General features: G+C 40.3%; 1 protein-coding gene across 2 annotated transcripts in view; it reads left to right on the top strand.

The window, feature by feature from the left end:
* BMPR1B (bone morphogenetic protein receptor type 1B) overlaps positions 1-23,858 on the top strand; it is a 147,844-nt gene that overhangs the window by 114,765 nt on the left and 9,221 nt on the right. For both annotated transcript variants that reach the window (XM_008707172.2, XM_040625396.1), the window contains 4 exons: positions 9,903-9,999; positions 11,054-11,192; positions 14,938-15,130; positions 15,904-16,201. In XM_008707172.2, the coding sequence (XP_008705394.1) occupies positions 9,903-9,999; positions 11,054-11,192; positions 14,938-15,130; positions 15,904-16,201 (727 nt within the window). The remainder of the gene's footprint in view (positions 1-9,902; positions 10,000-11,053; positions 11,193-14,937; positions 15,131-15,903; positions 16,202-23,858) is intronic.

Genomic DNA, 23,858 nt, shown 5'->3' with positions numbered 1-23,858 from the left:
GAGCTTCGGGCCCGAAGAAAGTAAACACCAGAATTTCTCTGTCTCTCCTAAATGAATGTACCCGTATCATTTTCCACTGCTGGGGCAGGGGCCCGAACTAGGCTGACATAATTCAAAGACATGGGCAAGTAGTTCTTGGAAAAGTAGTCACATGTGTCTTCATGCTGGAGAATCTAATTTCTTTAACTTCTTCCACTTCCCTGTAAGAACTGGAGGTCCTAGAGCTTGTAGTATGTTTCAGGAGCATAGAGGAGGGGGAGACAGTGTTTTATGCTTACCTCTGAGTATTACTCAGAATTTGCACTTCTCTCAAAAACTGCCATTAGGCTAACATGCATTAAAAAAATAAAGGACTGAATTGGATTATTTGCCGGATGCATTTCCTTTTGTTTGTGCTGCAGCAACTACGTTTTAGGCAAATCATATATCAGGATATTGGTAGAGTGGGGAAGATGTCTAGACAATTTGATTTCAAAACTTGTACATTTAAGTGTTGTTCATTGAAAAAAGACAAACACTGCAACCTGAAAGGCTTTTTGTTAAAAACTGCTCCTACGTTTCCTTTCTTCTCCTTGCTCTCACCACAAAATAAATGACTGGAATTGTCAGAGTCCTAAAACCTAAGTCTTATATAAGTGGTTTAAAAGGATTTCTCATGATTGATTTTATTTCTTGAGAAAATCTTCCTAACAAAATATAATGATGTTTCATGGGTTTGATGGTAGCATTTTATAACATGTTTCTGCTGAAGCCTAGAAAGCTATAAAGGATTGATTCATAATAATTCACATAAAACATTCACAGACAACTTTTTTTTTTTTAAATATATTGCCAATCAGCATAGTAGGCATAAGGGATACAGAAATGGATGAAGAAAATTCCTGCTCTCAAGACTTGCACACTGGGATGTGAGAAATATGTAAATGTTTAAATTATATTTGCTCAGGAATATCTTAGTAGAGTTCGATTATAGGTATAGTAAGGACATAAACAAGTCCGTAGTTTATTCTGCCTGGGGTGGGAGGACGTCAAAAGAGCTTCATAGAAGTGACACTTGAACCAGACTTTAAGGTTGAACAGGAGTTCCCTAAGTGGATAAGACAGGAATAACAATTTTAAAAAATTATAATGGTTAACATAAGCCAAGCATTATGTTCAGTATCACATTAATTAACCCATTTGAGTCCCACCACCATCATAAAGAGGTACTTAGAATTATTCCTTGTTTAAAGATGAGGAAATTGCTGCACAGAGAGGTTACCTAATTTTCCCAAAGTTGCACAGCCTCTTAGTAGCAGTGACTCTGAACAGAGGCAGTGGTAAATGCGGAAGTTTGGTTTACAATACTTGAGAATCATTTGCAAAATACAGGCATAGCAAACAGCATGGGTGGTTGGAGAAAATCTCATAATTAAGTTGTCTAAAACCCTCATTATTTAAAGTAGGTCTGTAGATCAGCTCATTAGTATCACTCGGAACTCGTTAGAAATGTGGAATCTCAGGGCGCCTGGACGGCTCAGTTAGGGTTAGGCATCCGACTCTTGATTTTGGCTCAGGTCATGGTCTCAGGGTTTGAGACTGAGCTGGGCATGGAGCTCTGCACTGGGAGTGGAGCCTGCCTAAGATTCTCCCAGTCCCTCTCCCTCTGTTCTTCCCCCCAACTCCCTCACGCTCTCTCAAATAAATAAATAAATAACAATTAAATAAACGTGCAATCTCTGGCCCCACCCCAGACCACTAAACTTGCTTTTTAACAGTATTCCTCAAGTGATGTGTATGCACATTACAGTTTGGGTAGTATTTCTTTTGGTAGAAAAAGACAGGACCTGTATGTGGGTATAGCTAGAACACTTGTGCCTCACCATGTGAGTTTGCTAACGGCGTGTTCAAAGAGAAGTCTGCTGATGTCAAATTGCTGTAAAGTTCTAAACGTTTACTTTCAGCTTCTGTAGGCACGTCCTTGTGAACCAATTGCAGAAAGTTGGCGGTCTGTAGACATTATTTTGAGTAACACTGGTATGGGGGCTTATGTCTTGGGGATGGGGGAGGGAGGACGGTGAGAAATGGCTGGACGTGAAGGTAGAAGTGCTAGATTTTAGGAACTCTTCCCTCAAGGAGAAAAAGTTGTCCATATGCAAGTGAAAGTGCTGTGTCCCTGAAGTTGCTAGGGTTTAGGAGAATTCCGACTCTTCCTATTGCCGAAAGGACTACAATGCGCGTGTTGTCCTGTAGATGGAGCCAGATTCTAGTGAGCACTAGGCAGATAAGGGAATGTTCTGAGGAGGTTGAGCATGCAGGGACAAGAGTAGAATAAGTCTCTAGAGAATGGAGTGAAAAGGCTTTGAATAGAAAGGCAGCAGCATAAACCTTGTTTTAGAGCAGTCTAGGAAAGAGGATGTAGGAACGGCTGGTGCAAAATACTGAAAGTTATACAGGGTGGTAGGCTGGCGTGGGGTTTAGCGGCATTAAGGTTTAGCGCTTTGAATTTTGAGGATCCCAGGTAGTGCCTAGGTGACTTCTCTCCAGATTTCATCTCACTCTTCCGGTGCAGTCATTTTGGGCTCCAGTAAAAGTCACCGCAGGCTGCAGTCTGAGAGTGCTGGCATTTTTAAACACAGCTCTACCATAAAGCTGCTGCTTTTTTTTTTTTTTCTTTAACCTCCACCATATACACTGGCCATGGTCAGTGGTTAAAAAGGAGAGTGGGATGGGACAAGTTCTGGGTGGGTACATTCCGTGGGTCCTGCAGAACCACTGCTTAATGCGAGGGAGGGAGCCAGAGTGGGACCCTCTAAAGCTTAGAACCCAGGCTGATTTTCTGGCCTAAAGACCATGGAAATCATCCTCATAGTTGTGATATTTGCTAATGAGTATGGGGCTCTTACTTACTATGGCTCTTTTCTAAGTACTTTACATATGCTAACTTACTGAATCCTCATAACCTGATGAGGAAGGCATTGTGGTTATTATCCCCATTTCATAGACGGGGAAGCTGAGGAACAGTGAGGTTAAGTACTGTGTGATGGTTACCTAGCTAAAGTAAGTAGTAGAGAAAGGAAATGGGCTGATGGTGTCCTCTTATGGCATCTTCTGCAGAGAGCTCTGAATGACAATCTCAAAAAGAAAAAAAAAATTATTTTACTTCTGTAAGAGGTAGGAAACTCTAAAATAATGGTTAGCCACGGCACCTAGTAATCGATAAGAAATGTTACCTTAAAGCCTCTGTTTATTATGTTTGCTTTGCTTTATTTATTAGATTTGATTTTCTCATATTAGAGGGTTGCTCCCTCACTCCTGTGTGCTGGCATGTGCTGGCTCAGTCCTCCCCCTCCCTTCCTTCTAAATGCACATTTACCAAGTCCCAATTGTGTAGTAGCCAGTGGGTCTCAAACTTTAAGTGCACCAGAATTCACCTGGAGGGCTTGTTAAAACAGAGTACTGGCCCCACCCAGAGTTTGATTCAGTATATCCGAGTGGGCCCCAGTCATTTGCATTTCTCAAGAGTTCCCAGGTGTTGCTGATGCTGTTGGTCCAGAAACCACACCTTGAGAACCCCTGTACTCAGCATTGCTCAGTAGATTATTATGTATTATTATAGCATATTCATTATAAATTGTATGTCAGATGACTAAGCAGAGACTATGTTTTCAGAAGGCTAAAACATCCAGCTCACCATTTTGGTTGTTGTTGTTCTTGTTTCTTATATAATTGCTCTTCCAAAAAAGGTAAATGAATAACCGAATAACCGTTTCGCAAAACATCTGTATTACTAGGTGCTCCATAATAGCTTAGGGGAGGTTTCATTACTAGAGAGCAGAGAAGTACTAAGTATAGTGGTAAGAACCTTGTCCTCATTAAAAACAAACAAGAAAATCTTTTCTACTAATCCGGAGTTTTCTCAGACTCTTTTTTTCTTTTTTTTTTTTAAAACTTGGGTACATTTAGCAGGAAATTAGAGATACACGGTCCCGTGCAATAAGGATTTATCGACGTTTATTTATGTCCTTGAAATTTTATTTGTCATCTGATTTGAAAAAGAAGATGAAGGGGGGACAGAACACCATTTACATTCTTTGAGGAATACTGGTCTTCCTTTTGCTTTTGCATTTTCCCTCTCAGCACCAGAAAAACAGAACATCCTAGGCTAACATTCTTTCTCTCGAAGGAGGAAATATGGAAAGTTATTAGATCAAATGCAGCACCTTCACATGAACAATAAAATATGATCTGGGAAGCCCAAGGAACATTGCAGCTGGTGCTAAGAGTCGGAAGACATGTCTGCTTTGATGAAGAGGCTTATAGGGAGAAGTGGTTGTGCCCTGGCATCTGGCTCCCTGCCTGCAGAGGGGATAAGGGCACCGGGATGCTGGGAGGAATGATGTGTGTCTGGACTCTTGGCATCTGATGGTTTGACCAGGATATTGGGAGTAAAATGCTCTCGAGATGGTGTGTAGGCAGGAGAAATCGATGAGGTCCCCCCCCAAGTCACTTATTATAGTTACTTATTTTTGTTTAATTTTTTTTTTTAATGAGCCCTTAAAGAAGTGAATGGTGTTGAAATGAATGGAAGCTGTTGCTTTATTAAATGGGATCCTCTAATTTGGCTTTTATAAAACCAAAGAAAGTTTATGTGATTTTTTGAAATAGATGTTTATGTGTCAAAATATAGTAATTCCTCATGTATGCTACATGTATACTTGGTAGAAAATGTATCAGAAATAACATTCCGCTTTGAAAATATGGTAATCTCAATGTAGTTTAAGTCAAATTATAGTACAGAACTTGCAAAGTTAAAATTTATCTTATTTTCCTACTCAGTTAAAAAATATATTCTGAGCAGTTTACAGATTTGCTTTAAAAGGCTATTCCTTAGCTTAGATATTGCCAGTTAGAAATCAAAGTCTGTAGGTAACAGTTATTTAACCAATGAAACTTCTCCCTTGTTCTCCACAACAAGATAGATTGAATATGTAAGTGTCCAGAATGCAAAGATGAGTTTCAGAATCTTCCTTCTGATACATTTATCATGCCCTTGGCAGTGTGAACCAATGCGTGAGTCTCAGCTTAAACTCCTTGCTGGAGAGTAGCTCATGCGTCTCTTGGAATGTTTAGCTCCTATTTCTACGTAACTTTGAATTTGAGACAGGTGAAAGGAATTTAGAAATAATTACTCTTTTTCTTTCTCATTGAACACAGTACCTGGATGTAAAAATTACGTCCTCAGAATCATAAATACAGAGAACAAACTGGTGGTTGCCCGAGGGGAGGGGATTGGGAGGATGGGCAAAATAGCTGAATGGGGTTAAGGGGCACAAAGTTCCAGTTAGAAAATAAATAAGTCATGGGTATGAAAAGTACAGCATGGGAACTTTAGTCAACAGTACTGTAATAACATCATATGGTGCAGGTGGTAACTACACTTAATCTTGGTGCAGCAGTTTAGTGTCTAGAACTGTTGAATCACTGCAACTATGTAACACTATATGTCAATTGAACATAAAAATTGAAAAAAGTAAGTAAAAAATAAAATTACCATTAACAAAATCTGTCTTAACTACTGTGTTACCAAGAAATATCCTAAATATTTTTATGCAGGAAAATAACTAGAATATTATGTCTTCGTTGTTACAATTTATTTCTAGATGTTACTGTAAGAGAGAATCCCAATATAAGATGAAAGTAAGTTATTTTTACAATATTCTTTGTTGACTAAAATCCTCTGATAAAAATATGCTTTTCAGGTGCTTTGTGCTCTATTAATTAGAAGACATCTCTAATTTATCTATGATTATAATATTGAGAGCACATGCAAAGATGTCTGGGCAATCTTATTTCCAAGATTCTTTCTAGCTACATGGTTTTTTCTTCAATTTGTTGTTGCGATTAGGAACCATCCTATAGCCTGATTAAAAACCAAACCAAAACAAAACAAACCGGCCCTGCCATTTTAAACAGTTAGAGACTGCTTACTGATCGGAGAGGAGACAAGTAGTGACAGAATGCTGTTTTGTTAAGAAACCGCTGGTGATCCTTACTCGCTTCTAAGAGTGAACCGGACTTCCCTGGAGGGTTCTCCGTTCTACTTCCGTGAGCGGTTGGAGTGACAGCGCAGGTAAACTCTGCTGCCCTAGAGAGAACTGTGCGCTCTGTTCTTTCCTGATAGGAATCTGGAAGGGTTCGCTTTCCGAGACTCTGGCAGCGACCTGAATGTTTACATTGTTAATGCTCTGAGCACAGGTAATGGCAGATGACAACATGACCAGCATGACCAACAGAAACAAAAGGTTTATTGATAAGGATCATCTATTCATGACAGAAGACAAGGAGGCAACAGATGAGGTTGCAGGGAAGAGGGTTATTGGGGCAAAGAAAGGAAAGGGGGAGGTAATGCTAGCCTTAGAAAAAAGTGCTTGATGGTTGAGGCAAGAACCCCTTAGATCCTTTCTAGTCTCGCTGCTCTCATAAATTAGACATCGAATAAGATGGGTAATAAATACAGTGTTCTAACAATTCAGAGAGTATTCTGCTCTTACATGGAAAGTAAGAGGCAGGGAGGCCGAGAGGTTTAGTACAATTAATCCCTTGAATGAAGTGTTCCGTATGCATACACGGATAATACATTGTGCTTAAGTAGTTAGTTCTAGTTTTAATTGAGTATCCAGCATTCTCTTGGTGTTTTTGCAAACTCAGGCTTTTTACTTTTGTTATCCTTAAAATTGGGAACACGTTTCATATGAAGTTTCCAGCGACGGTGTTTGCACGTATGTGCACCGTGGCATCCGTGCACCTGCACGTGTGTAAACACAGTGACTTGTGCTCTCCTGGGCAGACGGATTGTGCTCACCTGGGCCTTATTGCCTCTAGCCTAATGGAGGGAAGTTTTGCTAAACAATTCACTGTGTAAAATCTTGGCCTCTTTAATTTTAAGAGTCTGCAAATTATTTTCAAGATTTCCTACGCAACCCTTTTCAGACAATGCATGTGCTACTTTATATGATCTCTGGGGGCGTTAAAGCCTGAATGGCTTTTTGGACCTGTCCTGTTGTGGATCAAGTTCCTGAACTCCTTTGTATCTGGACCGTTGGCAGTGTTTCTGAAATTGTTTATAGAAAACCGCTTTTCTTCGGTGGTCTCTGATTTAGTCTTTTGGGATGCAGACTGCTTCCATTAATATTTCGCGAGTAGTGTAGGTCATAAATAATTGTTAAACATATGTTTTAGGCTGATGAGTAAATCACATTTAATCATAACAGGATTTAGACAAGAAAGTCGTATAAAGACCTGCGGATTTTCATTTATAACAAAAATCCAAATATTTCAAAGTAAGATTTATTTTCAGTTTATATGTTCATGTTGATTTCCTCATTTTGATAATTTTATTACCGTTTTGTAAAACAATGTCCTTGTTCTTTGACTGCTCTAAGGAAGTGTATTCATAAGGAAGTGTTTATGGGCAGGGACATTATAACTGTAACTTTAAATGACCCACAAATCATACATATAAATAAATGAAATATGAATACAAATATATATATACATTTATGTGGACAGACACACAGACACCCATACTAAGAGAGCAAGAGAATTATAAAGCAAATATGGTAAAATTTTAAAAATGAGAAACCTCTGTGAAGGGCACATTAGAGCTCTTTATTCTTCCAGGTTTTCTATAAAAATGAAATTATTTCAACATAATTAAAACGTGTTCACACTGATGGTGAAGTAGAATCTGTTGTAATCTTTTTTAAAGGACATTTTGACAAAATGTATGAAAAGCCTAAAAATACATTCTTTGAACTAATAGCTCTACTTCTAGGAATCTAGATTAAGGAAATAATCACTGACGTGCGGTGATGTACGTTTACGAGTGTTCACAGATTTTTATATATTTCGGCAAGGATGTATTATAGAAAAATCTTTACAATCTTCTAAGCACATTATCAGCAGATTCACTTTCTAATTAGGATGTGCTTATATATATATATATATACCATGTGGTCTTTAAAACTCACGTTGTGGGGAAGAATTTATTGTTTTGGAAAATATTCACAATATTATCTATGAAAATAATTGAGTTATAAAGCAGCAGTGTTTTTTTTCCCCAGGTTTTTTTATTGTGGTAAAATATATACACCATAAAATTCACCATCTTCCTCACTTTTCAGTGCATAGGCCGGTGTTATTAAATATGTTCATAATGGTGTACGACCATCACCCTCATCCATGCCCATCGCTCTGTTCATCTTGCAATCTGTAACTCTATACCCATTAAACATCAACTTCTTTGGCTCCTGGCAACCACCATTCTCCTTCTTGTCTTGTGATGTTCACTCCTCTCAGTATCTCATAGAAGTGGAATCACACACAACGTTTGTCTTTTTATTACTGGCTTATTTCACTTGGTATAATGTCCTCAGATTCATCATGTTGTAGCATATGTCAGAATTCCCTTGCTTTTTAAGGTTGAATAATATTCCATGTCTGTATATACATATATCACGTTTTGGTTATCCGTTCATCTGTCAGTGGACAGTTGGGTGTCCTCCATGTTATAGCTACTGTGACTAATGCTGCTATGGACATGGGTGTATATAAGGCCTTCCCATGAGATATTTTGCAAATAAACTTCTTTTTGTTCATCGAAATGATACTGCAAAGGCATATGTTAAAATGTTAGTAGTAATATTCCTAAGTAGTGAGATAGTGGCAATTTTATTTACTTCATTAGTTGGTGCTTTTTAGTTTTTATGCATGGGATAGAGAATACTTTTGAGTGAAAAAAAAATGTTACGTTGAGTGGGATAAGGTCCCCAGCCAAAATGTTTAGGTAGTCATGCAGTTAAAAGTATACAGCACAGTTGGAAAACTTCTTGTTCATAGTAACCAAAGTCATAAATTACAGTAATACCTTTAAAAATTAAATAGCAGTGATCACTTTCTCAAGGGTATATGGTGCCCAGAATAAGAACAGTGCTAATTCTGTTACTACATAAGTGCACCTGCTTTTAGGTCAGTTTTCTCAAAATACGTTTCAGAGACTCTTTGCAGTATAAATCACCTGGGATGATTGTAAAAAAATAAAATGCTTGGAATAAAAATCTCTGAGGCTGAATTCAGCAAATATGCATTTGTGTAAAGCTTTCCAAGTTACTCTTATTTGTATGAAGTTTGAGAAGTCATGCTGTAAGTAAATCTGATTTGTCAAGAACTGGAGTTAAAACAACATGAACAATATTTAATAATTTGTTTTATCAAAGGATTGCACCATAATTCTTTGAGGAGAACATGCCCATTCTTTTAAAATATGATGCAATGTATGGAAAAGTTAGCTATGTGGTTTCGAAAGGCATCTTTGTTTAAAGTGGTACGCCATCCATGTATTCTGTCTTTGGCAACATTTGAGGAATCCTGTTCCTTTGTATCCATCATAAGACAACTGTGTGCTTTATGTACAAAGAATATAGATCAGGTTTTTATCCAAACTTATGATATGGAACAGTTCAGAAACCACATGAGAAAAACCTGTTAACCTATCAGCTGGATCTGAAATAAAGAGGAACCACCTACTTATATTTTCGGGGCCTTGATCCATTTACATTTGTTTATACTCTGTACTTTTATTCTGTGTCAAACCTGTTCCTTCCAGAGCGGAAGAAATACATGCTCTTGGAACAAGTGCCTAGATGAATTATGCTTCACACTAGTGGAACTTCTGTAATTTTGAATGTATGTGTATATATTTACTGTGCAATATGCCATATTGTTCTTCTCTGTGGGCAGATTAAAAGGACCTGGGACATCTTGCATATGGGGCTTAGCCAACACTTTTAGGAAAGAGTTCCTTCCTAATTTTTAAGTGAAAATATCCTCCATATAATGGCTCCTTTTCTTTTTAATTTCAGATTTTGTTGACGGACCTATACACCACAAGGCCTTACTTATATCTGTAACTGTCTGTAGTTTGCTATTGGTCCTTATTATTTTATTCTGTTACTTCAGGTAAGTTTCCGACGTGTAGATGTAGAATTTTGAGTTTAAAATATCAGCCTCATACGACTACTCCACCTTATTGACATTTTTCACCACAGCTTGCTTTGACTTAATCAAATCTTAGATTTCCCTGATAATCTCAGTGACTACTGATAAATATTTGTCTTAATGCAGCTGTTAATAGATAGCTATCTCATTCCTGCTTCAGACATCAAAGTCACCCAGGTAAATTTTACCCTTAGGGAATTTAGGGTAGTTAGGGAATTCAGGAATGAGATGTTACTAAGTGAGGTTTGATTCTGAGTGGAGAAATGATCATGTTGAACCGAGACTCATTCTAGTATTCCCTCATTTCCTACGCTAACAATTTCCTCTTAATATGGAAAAATTTTCACCATAATTTATAGATTAGTTATTCAGATATAATAAGCTTGACTACTGAAGTTAAGTGACAGTTACAAATTATTTTCGTCCACCTAAGAGCTTATTTTCTACTTCGTGAAATATCAAGGACCTTTAAATTTTTATCATTTGCCTTTTGTAACACTCATTGATGATACTGTTCTGCAAATAGGAGTTGATTCAAGTAAATTCATTTCTAATTGGAAGCATAATTATTGACAAAATGTTTCTAAAGTTGAAATTTATTTCATTCCTTTATATTATTGCTTTATACATTCCCTGAGATGAGAGAGTTAGCTGTTATGTCTTTTGTAAATCCCAAATTTTCATGTTTAATTAGGGATCTTAAAGGGAAAAATTTTAGGGAATGAGTATTGAAGCTCTATAGAAATATTATTGGAATCCCTGCTGGGAAATAGGCAACTGAACGGAGAAGAAGAATTGTAGATGGTTGAGACCAAGTAAAAACATGTAGTTGACTTAAAAATAGGTTAGCAAATAATTATGATTTGTATTTTAGAAATCATAACTAAGGGTAATAAATACTAAAAATGTATCTTCTTTTGTGCTAACATGAAATCTGTGATTACTGTTTTATCTGCAGTGTTTTACCCCTGTTGTTGCAACTCAGTATCTTAAATTATCTTCTGTGCATCTTTAGGTATAAAAGACAAGAAACCAGACCTCGGTACAGCATTGGGTTAGAACAGGATGAGACGTACATTCCTCCTGGAGAATCCCTGAGAGACTTAATTGAGCAGTCTCAAAGCTCAGGAAGTGGATCAGGCCTCCCTCTGCTGGTATGAGAAGAACATATGTCGAACTTAAAGGAAATGCCTTCTGAGAGGAAATGTCAGTACAGGGTTTCATTTTACTGAAACAGATAGGGTAGAGGACAAAGAGAAGCTCCACCAACGGGTTAGACATCAGATCTCAGATGCAGGGCTTCCTGATAACGTTTTAACATATTGGGGGTAAGGTGATTGTTTTTTAATGTAAGTGTATGGTTACAATCCAGACCCTTTGACATTCTGATAAGAAGCAGATTAGAAAACAGCAAATGCGGACCATCTTCCCTCTGTTTTCAGTAAGGGTAGCATTACTGAACTTTGGCCTGGCGTTTGAAGACAAAAGTATTACAACCTACTGGGATCTGAGTATTTCTACAGGGGAAGAAGACCGCATTTCAGCTGGAGAGCTTATGTTTCAGGGCGAAGTCCTGGCTTTTCCATTCAGGAGAGGTTTAATTTTCTGATGGTCAACACTGCCAACCTTGAAGAAAACATAATGCATCCAAGGCACTTGTTTTAATGAAAAAAACATTCGGTTCCTTCATAGACCATGCAAAAGATTGATGGGATGGAAAATAACAATTTTAATGAGAAATATTTTTCCTTCACAAATTCTTAAGGTTGATTTTCCTAATCTTTACTGTCTGGTTCTGACTTAGGATATCATGTTTACGTGATTGTGTTGGTGACCTTTTATTATAATACTCAAAGTGTTTTGTTTTTTTTTTTAATCTCAAGGCAAGAATTATAACTTTTTTGAGATAGGAAACCTATGTATATTTAATGTATAAAAGTATATATTTGATGTGTCCAAGCTGAAGAGTTTGGGGATAAGTACACGTCCATGAAACCAACCCACAATTTATGCCATAAGCATATCCATAATCTCCAAAGGTTTCCTCCTGCCCTCATTATTTATTTTTTGTTATTTTTTTATTTTACATGTAAGAACACATAACATAAGATCTACTCTTTCAGCAAAATTTTAAGAATACAATACACTGCTATTAATTGTAGGCGCTGTGCCGTGCAGTAGACCTGTGGGGCTTCCTCATCCTGCATAACCCACACACTGTTCTTTGATTAATGTGTCCTCTCCAGGTGCTAGACCAGACAGGAAACAAGTAGTGAGTAGTCATTCTGAGCAAACTGATACTACTTAGGATGTAGATTTTTTTTTTAATGTAGAAGTTTTTACTATCAAATTGTTTTTTTATTCTTAGAATTTAAGATGTAGCAGATACAGTTCTCATATTTTAAAACCTGTATTGTAATATTGTTTTTTTAGAAAAAGGAAAGTACAAATATGAAAATCCCTTTTAGTACTAATGAATCAGATGTTTATGCTCTTGGAACTGAAACCTACTTGTTTGCCAGTGTTTTCCTCCTTAGATGTTATGATGAATCTCAAAACAAAAGTACACTTTAAATTTCTGAATGTAATTTAATGACACTTTTTATCTTCGAGATAAGTTCCTATTCTTTCAAGCATTGCCAGTTCCATTAGTACGTTCATTAAATTATAAGAAGATATATTATCGCTAGAAAAGAAGCGAATGCAAAACTGTTTATGTTAGGAAATGTTCCGTAGATTTGCATAAGCAGTGCTTTGTAACATCTATAAATTAAATATAATATTTCTGTAATAAATGTGGGAAGTTTCCTCCAAGTCCATAATTTAACTACTAGTGGATTTGGCTTTCCACTGCTTCATGCTCTCGATGCTTCTGTTCCCACATTTGGAAATGGAACTACAGTGAGCATCTCCCTGTACGGCATGTTTGACTCCTAAATTGTTCCTTACTTCCTTCAGGCTAAGTGGCTTAATTGCATGTCAGCAATGCTTTGATTTTTCAATCCTTCTTTTTAGAAAATAACATTAAAAAAAAAAAAAAAGATTTTTTCTTTTCCAAAAAAGCTTTCAGTCTGAAATTGGTGCTGTTAATGACTCTGGCAATGGTCAGTATTACCTCTTGAATTAATAAAATCATCCATTATGCAAACACAGAACCCACCCTCACTGGTAGACATCTGTGGTAGGCATAGTAATGGCCCCCCAAAATGGCCTAATCCCCAGAATCTGCTATTTTACCTGGCAAAGGGGACTTACAGTTGCTAACCAGCTCACCTTGGGATGAGATTATCGTGGGTTATCTGGGTGGACTCAAGTGTAATTACATGGTCCTTAAAAGTGTAAAAATAAAGAAACTGCAACTTTACTTGATGCAAAGCCTATCTCTGCAAAGAGTACATTCCAGTTTTCTGAGCAGATCTTACGAGTTCTGTGCTAGGTTCTTTATATATGCTTCCCAAGTTATGTCAACTGTCATCAATATTGAGCCATTTCAGTCATGGAGTGCTTGCTTCAGATATTTCGCTGAGTGCGGATGGGCTGCAGATGATTGGTGAAGAGACATTTAACCTGTAGGCCACTTCCTCTCCTGTTTTCTCTTTGTTCTGCCGCTCTCTGTAATTCTTCAGAGCACTCTTCAGCTTACCTTTCTCTCCACATCTAACCTGCTCTTTCTCCTCCACCTGCCCAGTGTCCACTCTTGGCTGTGGCAACTAACTGTTCCACTTCATAGTATAATTTCAACAATTTCTTGCTGCCTCCCTTTCATTTTATCTTCTGTTTCTTTACATATTTCATATAGTGCCGTTGGCATTCTATAGCTGAGAATTCCCTCTACTGTTGGGGTTCAATCTCCTTGGGTTGTTTTTCTTGACTCTCATTTATGGTGGCTGTTTCCTTTTGATTTAAGGAATTTGTTCTGTGGGATCTTCTTTTCCTCTCTCCCTTCCTTCTTTCCCTCGTGTTCCTTCCCTCCTCTTCCCTCCCTGCCGTGGGGAATTTCCTGTATTTCTCTGTGAGGCAATAATTCGTTCCAGTTTTTTATTTCTTATATTTTACCATGACCAAGTTGTGTGGTGGCAAGAGTTCCTTCAAGGTGTCCAGCAGCTGGCCGCACTGGTGGAATGAAAAGTATTCTGCCAATGATTTTCTCAGGAGAGGATTTGTATTTGTTGTTGCTGGGAGTCCTGGTGTGCCACCAACCTCCAGCAAATTTAGCGTCCTTCCGTGGTCCCAGCCTCACGCTGAAACCCGGGTTCAGTTTCTCTACTTCTAAGAAGGTCAAGGTTTCGATTCGGGATCCCAGTGCTGTGTTCTTCTCCTTCCAGAGAGCAGCCTGGCTTTTCTGTGTTTTTAATGCTTCCTGTTCCCTGCTCTGGCCTCAGCTCTTCCCGCCCTCCCTCTCCCCACCTTCCTCCCTCTATCCTCCCCTTCCTACTGGGAGATGCCCTTTATTTCTTTATGTGTGGGACAAGGCATTACAATTTTGTTTCATTGTATTTTATCCACCATCAAGTGTATGGTGGATGAGTCCCTTCAGAGTGGCCGGTATCCCCCTGCAGCAGTGGAAGTGGAAAGCATTCTATTCTGCCAATTACAGTGAACCCATTCAGTTTGATTTTTTTTTCCCTCTATGAAAATGTTAATAGGTGGAAGGAAATATTTAATGTGGAAGCAATAATTCAAACATTCAGAACCCACAATCAGTCTTAAATACCTTTCAAACGGGACAGCATAAATGAATAAATAAATACAAGGAACGTGTCTATATAAAGAAAAACTACCGGCTAAATATATTTTGCATGCAGTAATTGTGTCTTCTCTGGAGAAAAAAAAGAAAAAAAGATTAAACAAATCTGTAGTGCTGTGAATACACTAACAGTGTGTTTTGGGATTTAACAGGTCCAAAGGACTATAGCTAAGCAGATTCAGATGGTGAAACAGATTGGAAAAGGTCGCTATGGGGAAGTTTGGATGGGAAAGTGGCGTGGCGAGAAGGTAGCTGTGAAAGTGTTCTTCACCACAGAGGAAGCCAGCTGGTTCCGAGAGACAGAGATCTATCAGACAGTGTTGATGAGGCATGAAAACATTCTGGGTGAGTCGGTATGGCAGTGTCCAGGGTTCCCTAGCTTTCCTCCACTTTCTGTTCACATCTGCCTATTAACTCATCTGTCTAGACCTGTTATGAAATATATAGACGTTTGCTCCTTGGCCTGAGCCCAAGCACGTCACACGCTTCTAATGGGAGACCTCACAGGAGGAGTGACTAAGGCACTTCTGTGAATGAATCGTGGGCTGGAAATGGAATGCTCTCCAACAGTTTTTTCTTCAGGGACAGGAAATGCAAATGTAACACCAGCCTTTCTTAGGGTTTCTTAGGGATTTGAAGGAGCACACGCTTCAATGTTGTGAAAAGTTCTAGAAGTTTTATCTGCAGGGTTTATATAGAGCCAGAGTTTTTATATTGAGAATTGAGCTTTTTAAAAAACAACTTCTCAAGTTAGCAATGATGCAGCTGAATCATTCAAGTGGAAAGCGCGTATGCCCTGACTCAAGACCTTGTTTTGCAGACAGTGTCTTCTGTATAACTGTGATGCTGTGAGCCATTTACTGTGACCTTAAAAATAACTTGAATATCAACTACAAAGAAAGGGATCAGGTTTTCAGATACAGACTCTTAATGTTTTTCTACCTCTACTGTTTTGATTGCTTCTGATTGGTTTTAATAATTTAATACTGTCACGGGCATACAGCTGAACAAAATGCCAAAGACACCTATGACAAAGGGTGATGTTTGGGAGTCTGAATTATTCTTGATAGTGTTCAGAACAGCTTGGCTTCAAACCTTTTTGTCTTTCTTCCTTTTAGGGTTCATTGCTGCAGATATCAAAGGGACAGGGTCCTGGACCCAGTTGTACCTAATCACAGACTATCATGAGAATGGCTCCCTCTATGATTACCTGAAGTCCACCACCCTAGACACAAAATCGATGCTGAAATTAGCCTACTCTTCTGTCAGTGGCTTATGTCATTTACACACAGAAATCTTTAGTACCCAAGGCAAACCAGCAATCGCCCACCGAGATCTGAAAAGTAAGAACATCCTGGTGAAGAAAAATGGAACTTGTTGTATAGCTGACCTGGGCCTGGCTGTTAAATTCATTAGGTTAGTATCCAAGTGAACAAATAAACTCTGTATGATTCTTTTCTCTCACTTTTTATAGATTGTACATTCCGGAGAGCAGTGCTTCTGGGTATTTGGTAGAGAAGGGATTTGATTAATTATGGTATTTCTTGGGAGGGGAAAAAGAAGAAAGGTTTCTTTGAAGAAACCTGAATTTGTGTCCTCTGGTGTCCGTGTTCGTCAGTGACCTGGCTTCCAGAGTTACTCGGTTTGCAGCTCTCAGGCATTAGAAAAGACGTACCTGGTATCTGGGATGATTTGGTGAGCATTCTGCATAGCATGTGTAAGCAGGAAAAGGTTTTAGTAAAGAGCTACATGTCATATAGTGATAAAGGCAGTTTTTTAAAAATATGATATAAGAAAGATAACTTGCATAGATATTCTATGAGAAATGTCAGAAACTAGCAAACAGCACACTCAGCGTTCGGCACTACTATACTGGGACTTACACAGGGAATGTAACACCTGCACTCCTACACCAGCGTATGTCCCCAAACGGTGGTCTCAGACCCTGGGGGCTGCTTGGAGTGACCGCAGTAGCTTCTGCTGAATGGGGAGGAGGAACGCCCAGTGGGTGGGGCCCTCTTTTGCCCACCCACCTCTGATCAGAGCAGCCCATTTTATCTTGCAGATGACTTAATTAGAAGAAATGATTCCTTTGCTTAGAGGACAAAACAAAATGAGTTTGCAAACTACTCGCCTAGAGGGATCATCCTCTAACTACCTTTTTAAAAACTCAATCTAGGCTTAGCCTTTATTAAATTGTTGGATCCTCTTGTGGATTTTTTTTTTCCCCCCAAAGAAGACTTGAGAGAAGGTGGAGAAGAGCACAAAGGAAAAGCCAGGGAGATGATTAAACATTTGGAAAATAAAACTCATGAGAAAGGGCTAATGGATTAATATTTTTACCCAGGAGTGAAGACTGAGGTGTGATTTAATAATAGGCCTCCAATACAGGAAGGTCTCCGCCATTTAGAGGATGGTGAATTAGACGTTCTCATCTTTAAAATCAAATGATCTGGGTTACGGATGTGAGTTAGAAATAAGAACCGCCTGCCAATAAGATGAATACATCCTTTCTCTCTTCTGAATTCTTTTTCCTAACCTACAGCCTTTTTCAAGTCTCCTCTACCAAAAAAAAAAAAAAAAAAAAAAAAAAAAAATCCCATGATGCTTCTCACATGACCAGCCTCTCTTCTGTCCTCCCCTGTTAAATTTCTTGAGAGTTCCTAAGAGTAATCAGCTTTCACAATCCAGTAATTCATAATACCTTGTGATTTTGTGTCTTCTGCTCCCTTCTCTCCTGAGCTGCTTTTTTGAGGGATACCGTTGGTCTTTGTCACCTGAAGCCGTTCTTTTTGTCATTCCACTGTCCACAGCGCCCAAGCCTCTTTTCCTGCTGTTTTCCTGATGGGCCTTTATTCCAGATTCACTGTCTTTCTCTGTGGGTTCCGCTCTCTGTGCGCCTCTTATACACTCCCCACCGCTAGATCTCCTGCTGGCTCTGCTCTCTCTTTCCAGTTCCGGTTTTGGTGGATCCGTTCTTAGATGTGAGGTGCCTGACCTTTCCTTTGTTCCTTCAGTTTTTGGTTTGCTCAGTTGAATGAGGTCTGTCTCCGTGATATTCCCGTTTGAACTGGGTTCAGTTTGGGTCCTCTGTCACCTTTCTAGATTCTGGAGTAAAGCATTTTGTAGTTACTTGCTCTTTGTCTTTCCTATTTTCGTTTTTTCCCCTCATGCTGCCGCCAGACTTATCTTCTTGAAACATAATTTTGGATAGCATAATAGTTTCATAGTTTCCTCTAGCTTCGAGTTCAAATATAGTTTATATTCTAAACACACCTTGAAGTATGTTTAACATGCCTTTAACTTTACCTGAATACCCAGCATCTTCTCTTCTGTTTACGTCAATTACTACTTCTCTTCACAGTTTATTCCTATGGCGTGCCTCTTATTGTTCCCTTCTAAGTCCGACTTTTAGTTAGCCTTCTGCCCTCCCCCGTGACCCTGTGCATACTGTCATGACGTTTGCACCCTCTCGTTCAGTAATCATTGACTACTTACCTGTTATTCCCAATGAAGACTGAGCTCCACGAAGGCAGATACCATGTTTTTTCTCAAATTTACATCCCTAGTGCCTTTCTTTGGTGCCCATTACTTAGGCGTTGCTCCAAAATTACGTATAATGGACAGAAGAATGATTCCCTGTGAACGACAGGATGAAGAAAAAAAGCATCTTTTCTTAGCTCCAGAGGTCCTATGCACTGGGGATTAAACCCACCTTCCTAGTTTTATATCCTGGAAACCCTCCAACTTATATGCTTTCTTTTGCAAAACTGAAGTATTTGTGTTTTCTCCATATGTACTCCTTGTTTGCTACTGCCTTGCATTTGATCACGGTCTCTAGTTCGGAATGCCCTTGCTTCTCCCTGTACCCTAATCCAGTCTCAAAGTTGCCTTTAGGTCCCTTTACGCATCCGCCATCTAGGAATAATGACATCATCTTCTCTACTCCTGCAGTAACTTCCTGGCCCTTGTCTGCCTGATCTCGTCAGTATTTAGTCCAAGCCTCCTCTTGAGCCTACTCGTCATTGGGCATCTTGAGAGCAGGAGCCGTGCCTGATTAATTGATGTATTTCCCATTTGACGTGACATAGTGAGTTATCCATTATAGGTATTTCAACATTGTTTTGAATCGATACATCTTGGCAATATCAAAGTAATTGAGAACTTTTCTTCTCTATAGACCTTAAAACAAATAAGGAAGTGAGTGTTGTATTTCTGAAACTCAGCTCTGCTCAATGTAAGGAGAATGAACTAAATGACTTCTCAAATTTCATGCAAACCCTGATTCTAGGAAGTGGAGGGGAATTTTTTAAGGGATAATTCCGAATCAGTTTGGCATATATTGACTCATTCATCAAGGGAGGAAAGCTTGAGGAAACTGTCTCGGATGGGAAACTGGGGCTGTTGGAGGCACGGATCTCATATGGCTAAAGAGTAGAAGTGGGGCCACTCACTATTCTGGGCCTCAGTTTCCTTGCATTAAATGGAGGTTGCCTTTGATAATTACAGAGGCCCTTTTCACATTTTATTTTCTGGGTTTCAAAGGAATTTTGCTTTTCTTGATTTTTGAGCCTCACTTTTAAACCTTGCTTTTTATGTTTCTTTGGTTTTCGTTCTTTTCCTGATTTTCCTGTTTGGGGGCACTGCACACACAGAGATAGTTAGAGATCTTATTACAAGTGGGGTCAAAGCTAACCCAGTGTGGAGTTCTCAGACTTCATAAGTGAACTTCCTGTGAGAATTGAATCTTTACCATGGTCTCTACAATGATAAGTGTTCTCTCAGGCTTTTAAGTAATTTCTGGGAGGTTCTCAGGGAAGTTGAAAGCCACAGAGAGAGTGGACTATACTTTAGAGATTTCCTGCTTATATAATTTTCTTAATCCCGTATGCATTTTCATGCACGCTCCCAAAAATGATGTAAGTGCTGATGTATTTCCTGCCCAACGGAGATGTAATCCAGGTGATGCTGCGGCAGACATCGCCGTAACCTCTCAGCTCTCCGGGGAGCACAAAACAATGACCCGTGAAATCCCTTAAAGGAACTTAGAGATCTTTTCACTTTTCACTTTGGAGGACCAAGCAACCCCTCTGGTTTTTCAGTGTCAGGATCATGTATTTTCTTACGGGGAACATAAGTGCTGGCTTAGGGCTTCTCCGGTATTAAATTTTACATAGAAAAACCACAGCAGAGACCGATCTGCAACACAGATCTCCCAGCGGATGATTGTCAGACCGTCCAAATGCAGAGGAGTGGGGTGGCCCAGCCCAGAGGGCCCTGCGTCTCCCCAGCGTCTTTCTCAGGCCCCAACTACTCGCCCTGCTTCCTGTTTGCCTACTTAGTGGTATTTTTAAAAAGTGGCACGCCTCAAGAACTCCCCAGAGTCCGAGGACTAAGCGAATTAGTGGCAGGGTCAGCACTTTCGGTCAAGATTTCTGCAGCCGTATGCACCTTCTTTGGAAGGGTCTTTAGTTCCAGAGCTCTGTTTCTCAGAAATCATGGAAGCATTGAATTCTTTCGAAAGTGCAGCAGAAAACTCTCCTCATTGGCTGGCACCTGACTGGGCAGAGTCGAGTGCAGCCGGTCCGCTCCACAGCCAGTAACCAGATGCTCCGGGAAACGCCAAGGGGGTGCACACAGCCCTTCTTCCGAGGCTCCGGACGGTCTTTCGTGGTTGCTCCAGTCTGCCCAGGAGAAGGTTCAGCAGTCTCCAGGGTATTTCAGAGATCAGCTTCAAGCCTGGAGCAAACCAGTGGTGTCCCTCACCTGTCTTCTGCCCCCTGCCCTTCTTTCATTGTTCTTTAAAGTTCAGTCCTTATTTTTTAAAAAGCTTTGTAGATTATTAAAGGTGTACGATGTTTGCTTCTCTTCTTTTTCTATTACCTTTTTATCTCCCTTCTCCCTCTCTCCCCCTTTCCTCTCTCTGTTTTAGACAACCAGCAACACCCCGCAGAAGACCACCCGCGTGTGCTCCAAGGCTCAGCAAGGTAGAGCCACCTCCTTGGAGCTAACACCTCGATTCCCCAGCTGGTGGCTCACGGCTGCGGTTGGCTCTGGTGTGACTTTCATGCAACTCTCCCTGCAGCTGATGGTACAGTGGGAAAGTGTGCTGTGCTGAGCCAGTAGCGTTCTCCCTTACGTAACACTTCTTGCAAGAATTCCTGCAGTGCATTTAGAATTAGGAGGTTTGATTGACATGAAAGATGCAACTCAAAACAAAGTTAAGACAAAGGCTATATTTTTAAAAATCCACTTTATTATTCTCTGCCACCAAAATAAAAATCCGTCGCCTGCCCTTCATCCGGTGCGCCATGGCTGAGAGTGCGACGCGCGCCTTGTTCCCGAGGCTCGTGCTTCTGCCCAGGCTCATTGTCCAGGCCTCTCCAGCTCCTCCTGGCCGAAGGCTCTGCTTTCAGCCTTCCTGTGTTCGCAGGAGCTCCGCGGTTCCCTCTGTGGGTTACTGCAACACCTGCGATGCATACATGCCCGTCTGCGCACCGGGCCGGACCGAGGCGGACGCTGCCGCAAGCCCGCCCGAGTGTAGGCGGTGGGAAGTTGCCCTGTCTGTAGACAAAAAAACCAGTGAAAATGATCACGTGTGCCCAGGTTCTAAACGCCGTCAGTGATCACAGCAATCTCCCAGCGGGGCCCGTCGCTTCTCCTACCCCCTACTTCGTAAGCCCTCCTTGTCACCTTCAGGGGCGGAAAGGCTTCGTTTGGTGTCGTTTCGTTCCCTTCTCTTTTCTGGTTGTCGTGGCCTCGCACTGGCCGTCTTCCTTGCGGCCCTGCCCACACAGCTGCCTTGAGAACTCGCGCTCACTTTGTGTCCCCGCGGGAGAAGAACCGCTGCCGTGTGTGCCGTGGGCACGCTTGACGGCCCTTTGCTCATGGCCGTAGATCTCTCACGCCACCGTGCTGGCATTTTCTCCAGCATACCGCTGTCGCCCGATGACTTTGGTCAGAAATACGAAGTTTGTTTTCATGCCTCTTTACGTCGTCCTAGCTGCGGGCACCCTGCATTTTGAGACCAAATACAGTTACACTTTATCACCCCAACGCTGCCTGACCCAGTAGGGAACTCCGTGTCATTCACAGCGTATCTGGGGGTCCTAAGGAGCTGCGTCCCTCCCGCGATGTACGTTGTACCTTTTCCGCACGGTGTAGTGGCTGGGGCTTGTCTTCTGCAAACGCCATCAACGCGGGGTTGAAGAGAGCTTTACTCGGGTGTGTTCCCTCCCAGAATTCATGCTACCACAGCAGTGTCCTGATTCTTGTTCCCTACAGGAGCTTAACATCTCGTCATGACCCTAGGCCAGAAGGGAGACCCTATTTTCTCCCTAATTGTCCCTTTACCCCCAATCTCCCAAATTACTGTTTATTTTTTACTCAGAAAATTATAGGTATTTTTATTTAATCCTGTCCCAGCCCACTGTCCCTAAAGTTCATAAAGAAAAATACTCATTAATGTAAGGTTCTAAAGCAACTTTTTTTTTTTCCTGGAGAGGAGTGTGCCTGATATCACTTAATTTAGTTTATTTTGTTCAATTTATAGTTTTATGTTTTTCCAATTCTACTTAAGTCTTTATCACACTGCTACTCACAATAACACGGACAAAAGCCATGTTGGATCTAGGGGAAGCATTAATTATAAAAATATAAGTGGGCAAAAATACCTACCCCCATAGTTCTCTAAACCCAGTTTTGCAGTCATGAGCCCTTTGCACAAATATTTCCAACGCTCCTCCGAGGGAAGGGAGGAGAGAGATCGTGTTTCCTCTGCAGTGAATGTGGCACCCATGTTTTTGATGGAATGTTTTCAGTTCTCCTTGGTAGAAACCCATCTTCTCTGTACTTTGTCCACTTTCCTTAGATGTCCTTTGCTCTTCAGAACCTTATGCTGCCAGCCTATCCCTTAATTCTTGAAACGTACATTTTTCTTGTTCCTGAGCCTGCTGAGTTCTTCTTTGTAATATATTTAATTAAAATATATATACATAAAAGTATAACAAATAATAAGACACTCGTGTAACAATTATAATGTGAACAAAGTTAACAATTTGCCTTATTTTTTTTTTAAAGATTTTATTTATTTATTTGACAGAGAGAGAGACAGCCAGCGAGAGAGGGAACACAAGCAGGGGGAGTGGGAGAGGAAGAAGCAGGCTCATAGCGGAGGAGCCTGATGTGGGGCTCGATCCCATAACGCCGGGATCACGCCCTGAGCCGAAGGCAGACGCTTAACCACTGTGCCACCCAGGCGCCCCTACAATTTGCCTTATTTTTATCTGGTCTTTTTTTTTTTTTTTTTTTGGAAGAAATTCAACGTTGAAGGTAGCTCTTTGCATTGTCCTCTCTATTTTATTCCCCTTTATCCCTCCCAGAAGTGGCAGGTGTCCTGAAGCTGATATTCATCTTTGCTCTCTGTGGCTTTATGATTTGGCCACATGTATGTGTAGCCCCTGCAGCACTGAGGGTTATTTGGTGCATTTTGAGTCCATTTCTCTGACTCCGCCCTCCTCGTGCCATATCCATCTTTTCTTATGAACCTTGTTTCTCACCCGTCTGGTCCCTTCATGGAACAGAAAGCAAGGACAAGCTGAAGGCGCCCTGAGCTTTCCTGCTTCCTTCTGCCTCCATGCCCCTTTCCCTCGGTTACTTTATACCCTCTTCTTACATGCTCTGCACCATCGGACTCCACTGATAGCCTCTTTTTCTTCCTTTATTCTCGGTGCCCCAGTGTTCGATATCTCTGAGTTCTGTTTTTGCTCTTGAAGATTAACAAGCTGTTTTCCCCTGCTCTAATTTGGGAACAGGTGAGATAATGTTACTGAAAACCTGAGAGAGAAATGCAGTTTAATTACTTGCCAGTATAGAAACACTCCCGAGAGAAGAAGGGATGGAGCTATCGTCTTGGAGGATCTGACCCTTAATGACATCAGATATGAGTTACTTATAATTAGCATGTTTGTCATTTAAATGCATTTGCCATTAGGTTAATGGTAATCTTTTACAAAATTTGCTTAACAAAATTCTATTTATCCTTTTAGATATTGGAAATGTCTCATTTTATTGT

This window comes from Ursus maritimus, unplaced genomic scaffold (genome assembly GCF_017311325.1).
Source record: "Ursus maritimus isolate PB19 unplaced genomic scaffold, ASM1731132v1 scaffold_8, whole genome shotgun sequence".
In the NCBI taxonomy this organism is placed as follows: Eukaryota; Metazoa; Chordata; class Mammalia; order Carnivora; family Ursidae; genus Ursus; species Ursus maritimus.
The sequence above is the reverse complement of the archived record's forward strand: the minus strand, read 5'-3'. Positions and strand labels throughout refer to the sequence as shown.